Source organism: Microplitis mediator, chromosome 3 (genome assembly GCF_029852145.1).
Source record: "Microplitis mediator isolate UGA2020A chromosome 3, iyMicMedi2.1, whole genome shotgun sequence".
NCBI classification, from domain to species: Eukaryota; Metazoa; Arthropoda; class Insecta; order Hymenoptera; family Braconidae; genus Microplitis; species Microplitis mediator.
In genome coordinates, this window is record NC_079971.1 from 6,914,693 (window position 1) to 6,921,227 (window position 6,535).

A 6,535-nucleotide genomic window follows, 5' to 3' on the forward strand; every position below is an offset into this window, starting at 1 on the left:
GTTGTCTATGTAAAAAAAATTACTATTTGAATTTTGAAAATTGTAACTTATAGTTAAATAAGTATCAGTTACAATCTTCAAAATTCAAATAGTAATTTTTTTTACATAGACAACAAATTTTCAAACTTATCCAGTTATTATTCACGTTTTAATCATATTATTTGGAATGTTAAAATTCCCCATATTGACATCCGGATTTCTGGTTATAATTTCAAACACTAATTTTTTAAATTTATTCTTTTTCGTGTGAGTTTTTCAGAGAAAATTCCGAAAAATTTCCACCAGGGTCACTTCCTGTTTCAAGTTTGGTCGACAGCTTAATAAAAATTGGTAGGTTTTAAGCCAACATTTGTCTCCGAGTTTACTCTTTAAATCTGAAATAGTGTATCTACACTATTTTTCAGTAGTTTTCGCTGCTTCAGCTGTAGAGAGTAAGCAACTTCTCTGCCACTCCACTCTCTTAAAATGAATCAGTGAAAAGTGCTGCAAATCAGTGAGTATTCACTGATTTGCAGCACTTTTCACTGATTCATTTTAAGAGAGCAAAACATGTCTTCAATCTATATAAAAGTAAGTTTGGTTTTCTTTATGATCTATTTTAATATTATTGCTTTTTTTCAGAAGACAAACCTACATATTGAAGATATCTTGTAATTAACTGCATAAGCTATTATTTGATGCCATATTATATTGTTATACTTATGTATCTTACTGTGACTCTGTTATTGGCCTTCTGGCTGTTGGTTCTTATAAATAAATAAATATATATAATTGTAAAACATGATAATTATTAATTAAAGTATCCAATCATTACAATTTCCGTCCTTGGAATTTTTTCGTTTAATATTTTTTTATTTGCATGTGAAACACGAAACGAGTTGTCGTCGTAATTTTCAATACAGTTCCCTGGTATCGATACACGATAATACATTAATCTAATCTTATCACGCATATCTGAATGGTATAAAGTTATACCATAGCATCCTGGGTTCTTTTTAACCCTCGGTTTTGCATGTGAGTCTTTGAGTTGCGAGAGAAAATTACGCGTACTTAATATTGCAACAATTTTCTCATTATCTATATGACACTCGATGATAACTATAATATGTGTATAGAAAATATATAATAAATAAATAAATAAAAAGTAAAGCCAAAGGCGATTGTCCTTGAGAAAAATATAAATAACTGGCGGATAATTTACGTATCTTGGAAGCTGTATGTATCTATTCCTTAGAATCTATAATACGTTATATAAATAAATAGAAAAAAAAAAGTAATATTGTCATAAAAGCAGTTTTGAGATCGTATCATGAACAAAACGATAAGTCGACGCAAATATACTAAACAAATAGCTTTGTTATCAACGCTTACGATAAAGGTGAAATATTCTATTTACAGGTTCTAAGAATATGTGTAGTAATAAAAATTATACTGTACATTTAATATCCAGAACATATTGCTCTAGTATATGTACATTATTCAACGAATAAATGATTGAATGTAAGAATAAATAATTTAAATTATTATTGTTATGTGGATTTTATGTAAAAAGTTATGGTAATTGAGAAAATTTTAAATAGATTCGTTAAATTAAATTTAACATTTGAATAACTCGATTAATGAGTGACTTAAAACCGGTAACTATAAAAATTTTATGGATCTTGAAATGCGTAATCTAAATTTTAAAAAAATTTCAAGTATACGTTTTATTTAACTCAGAAAAAAATAAGATAATTTAATTTTTAGTAGAACCAGAATAAATATTCATAATTATTTTTATACGAATTCTTTACACAGAAAAAAATATTTTTTGATGCAAAAAATATTTTGCACTATGAATTGAAGTAGACAGAAATTTTTTTGGAGCGAGAAAAAATTTTCTAGTCCTAAGAAAATTTCGTCCACTTCAATTCATAGCGCGAAATATTTCTTGATTCAAGAAATCCTTTTTTTCTGTGTATATTTAAAATTTCAAAAACTATTTAATTTTCCGTTATTTTATACACAGAAAAAAAGTTGTCTTGAGTCAAGAAAATTTTTTTGAAGGCGAACGTTTTCGGGAACCAAGTGAAGATTTTCTTGAGCCAAGAAAATTCATGAGTCAGAAATTTCTACACAGAAAAAAAAATTCTTGACTGAAAGTAAATATTCTTGATTCAAAAAATTTTTTTGAACCTCAATTTTATCGGGTACACAAAAAAAATTGAGTCAAGAAAATATTCTTGAAGGCGAACGAGTTCGAGAACTGTCAAGATTTTCTTGATTCAAGAATTTTTTTTAACTTCAAATTCCTCTGATAAAGTAGAAATCTCTGACCAAGATAAATTCTTGACTCAAGAAAATCTTGACAGTTCTCGAACTCGTTCGCCTTCAAGAATATTTTCTTGACTCAATTTTTTTGTGTACCCCATAAAATTGAGTTCCAAAAAAAATTTCTTGAATCAAGAATATTTACTTTCAGTCAATAATTTTTTTTTCTGTACACTAATGCAAAAATAATGAATTTTGGCGAGTGTGAAAGAGACACGACGAGCGTTGATTTGCATCGTCTGCAATTTCATTTTCGCCAAGGCTTCTCTGTGATGTTTCGTAAGTGGCTCTGAAGAGTGACAACAATGCCTGTCACACAACAGCAAGTCTATTGAGTTTCACGTGTGCATACAGAAGTACAAGACAAGTTAAACGACCAATTCTTTTTTTTTCTTTCCATATAATATTCTTTAGTCTTCAGATAGTGCATTTTGTTTCACAGCGAAATATAGAAGATGTTTTGTCATGAATAAAAATAAAATAAAAATGCAGATGAAAGATTTCTCAAACGTTGTACCGACAAATTCTTAGCATTACGCAAAATCTATCGATAAATCTCGTGAGATCATATGAGGAAAATACTTTCTTACATTCGTTAGTGACAGACAGGTAAAAAACAGGTTCAAGTTAAAAAAACATACAAGTACCATCGCGGGCAAGCGAAATCTCATGGCCAAAAATGGTAATGCATATCTCATAAAGTACATCGTCGCAACTCGTCGGCTTCTGTAAACAGTGGTTGTCAAATTTTTCCATCCACCTACAGTTAATATACATAAATAATAAATATGTACACATATAAACATAAACATATTTATTTATACGTATGTGTAACTTATGTTGTGCAGTTAACGGTAAATTAGAATGTTGTAAATTGTCGAACGACCTCTTAACCGTCGACCGCATGATCCTGACGAGTTTAACATACACTAATTTGTTATACTATTCTGTCATGCAATTCTCTCTAAGTTATTGCTCATTCAAATATCATATATATATATATTTACATCCATGTGTAAAAAATTTTTATTACCATGTGTCCATCATATGACGTTTAATTCGGTATATATTGAATCATATTTTCATTTATAAAATATATATACCTATACATATATATGTATATATATAAATGCTGATTGTCAATCCAATGATCAAGTCCATTTGCGATTTATCGAGGGTTAATCGATCAATTAAATTCCTGACCTCATTCTACTCACACTCTCTCTTAAATTTTTATCTTAAAAATGTCTTTCATTTTTATCTTGACGTGAAAAAAAAAATTAACACGTGACAATTTTGAAAACTGATGGATTAGAAAATTTGAAACGAATTATGAATAAAATGCTGAGCAGGACAGCAACGTGAGATTTAAAAATTTTTCAGGATCAATGGCTCCTTAATAGTGGAGATGAGATTAAAGTAGACGGGATACATCTTTTTATATATTTTTCTCCATTCAATTGTATATTTATCGTTCCCATATTAAAATATGTTATTGAATTATCATCTTCAACCTAGAAACTCTAGTGGAAAGTCATTAAATCAACAAAATGTCAATCAGGCTTTAAAATAAACCGATTAAAAGCTATGATAATAAAGACCATCAATCATCGATGTAAGTTATTGATCTATCAGATGTCTTCATACATTTATATAATGAAAGTGAGACTGTTAAATGTGTACACATATTTAACAGTGATTTGTAAAGCTCATGAGCTCATGAAATTAAATATTGATAGACTGGAACCATAGTATAATATGAGATATGACATGAATATGCATGTACTGCTGGCAAGTCTATTGTATTTTACACAACATCGCATAAATATTTTCTATTCTCATATTACACTAAAGATTATGAAATTTATAAAATTAATTAGTAAATTTATATGATACTAAAGTTAGCCGACGTTTATTAATTTTTTGATTTTTTTTAAAATAATAAATCATTAGAAAAAAAATATTTTTAAAAATCGCGCCGTTTTTTTAATTTTCTATTTGCATAAGTGTGAGTGCAAGAGACATGAGAAGCTATAAATTTAAAATAATTAAATTAATTAATTGAAATAATTAAATTTAACAAAATGCGCGCGCTGATCTTTCAAATATTTAAATTCAAATGTTTTAAATATTTAAATATGCATTTGTAAATTTTTATTTACTTATTCAAAATTTCAAAAATTGACGTCAACCAAATTCATGCTCATTTTACACGTGCATATTTTTGGTTTCTTTTTATGATACTGAAGTTCGCCGGCGTCTAATAATTTTTGGAATTTTTTAAAAACAACAAAAAAAATATATTTTAAAAAATCGCGCCTATAATTTTTAAAATTTTCTACAAATGCATATTTTAAGTTTTTTTTTGTGACACTGAAACTAAACGTCTACTAATTTTTGGATTTTGTTTAAATCGATAAATTTTCAAAAAAATATTTTCAAAAATCGCGCTTTTACTTTTTAAATTTCTACATGTGCATATGTTCAGTTTTTTTCTAATCAATTTGTTAAAAAAAATTCAATTGTTTTCTAGTTAGAACTCCAAGATCTTTTTTTCGTAATTGATTTGTCAAAAAAAAATTAATAAAACTGTTAATCGTCTGCTGACATCAGGACCACAACTTTATTGATAATAATATTTTTACCTGATTAAGAGACGTGGGAATAATGTCAGGCGTCTGTGACAGCATCTTAACACCCATCATCTTCCTTGGAATCCCAATAAAGAGTTAACACTTTGGGCGTCACTTATACTCCAAAATCATAATAACAAAAAAAAACCACCTACGCAAATAACATCGACACAAATCGATAACTTGTATACTTCAGATAAAATAATACCTTCCAGTAAGATAACAATTATAATAAACAATTTTTTTTATTTATTACCAATAAATGTCGCGATAAATGTGAGTAGAAATTTTTTTTTTTAAATTCCGCGGTATTTTTAATCACAAATATTTTTCCTTAGTAATTAAAAAATGATTAAAAATAAAATCACTTATTCATATTTAGTGAAATAAATAAATTTAAAATTTTACTAGAGAACAAAAATATGCACGACACTCATCCACGTTCAGCAGTCAGCGAACTGGTTGATCGCCTCGCTGGACTCCGGGGCGATGTTGATCCCTGCCGAAGTATCACGACTGCCAACGGAAATAACCGAGGGTTATTCCCTGTAAAAGTCCTTCTGTATCAGACTACGATCACCGACACCACCACAACTACTATATACTACTATGACACTACACTGCACACCATCAGCATCAACGCTGACGTTGGTATCATGTAGACATGAATGCATGTAGACGTCAGCAGGCTGATAGACGTCTTGGTGTTTTGGTGTGACTGAAAGTTGTGATACACTACTTTCTAGATTTATTATTGACAAGATGCCAGGTTGAGTGTGAGACGATGGTGAGAAAGATACGCAAGTAACTTGGCTGCAGTGGAAACCCCGAGTGAACATCCGTTGAAATTCAAAACTTTTTAATTTTCAGGATATTTTGTCGGGTTAAACTTTCAAACGACAGTTTTATGTTCACTACACAAAAAAAAAATTTCTTGGCGCGAAAAAGTTTTACTTGACCCAAGAAATTTTTTGCAGTATGAATTGAAAAGAAAAATTGTCTTGAGGCAAAAAATCCTTTTTTTCTGGGTAAGATATTTTGAATTGTTTTATAAAATATCTATAAATTACTAAAGGTGAGTTATCATTTTGAAATTCCATTGATCATTCTTTTACAATGACACTTACATACAACTCAGGACAGATGAAACACATGATAAAGGTCGTTAAATATTGTCTACACCTCATCCCGTAGCGTATAGTAGTAAAACCCGACAATTAACGGTGACGTAAAATATCTCGACTCGGCATCACACAGCCTTGAGTCATCAGCCATCTTACTGTTGTAATAATTTTATTTTCTTTAGTTAAATATTATCACCAACAGGTGAAAATAATTTGTCTTTTTTTTGTTTTCTCTCACCTGATGCTCCAAATAAAAAGTTATCAGTAAACAGACAAAAAGAACTTATCGCCTCAAGATAATTTTTCTTTTCAATTTATGATGCAAAAAATTTCTTGAGCCAAGTAAAAATTTTCTTGAGGCGAGAAAATTTTTTCTATTAAGAAATCCTTTTTTTCTGGTTAGCAGAGAATTAACACTTTTCGAATTTTTGTTTCAACTAAATTAACAAAAAAAAAAAAAAAACTACA

The 6,535-nt window shown here is 28.9% G+C and overlaps 1 protein-coding gene across 2 annotated transcripts in view; it reads right to left on the reverse strand.

Moving 5' to 3' along the window:
* Positions 1 to 5,583, reverse strand: part of LOC130665133 (breast cancer anti-estrogen resistance protein 1) — a 28,224-nt gene extending 22,641 nt beyond the window's left edge. Inside the window, exons 1-2 of one of the 2 annotated variants that reach the window (XM_057465418.1) lie at positions 5,200 to 5,583; positions 4,956 to 5,094 (exon numbers count right to left, since the gene is read on the reverse strand). In XM_057465418.1, coding sequence (XP_057321401.1) covers positions 4,956 to 5,015 — 60 coding nt within the window. In that variant the 5' untranslated portion in view covers positions 5,016 to 5,094; positions 5,200 to 5,583. Of the gene's footprint in view, positions 1 to 4,955 lie in introns of both variants that reach the window. The other variant, XM_057465417.1, reaches the window with a different exon arrangement.
* Between the last annotated feature and the right edge of the window lie 952 nt (positions 5,584 to 6,535).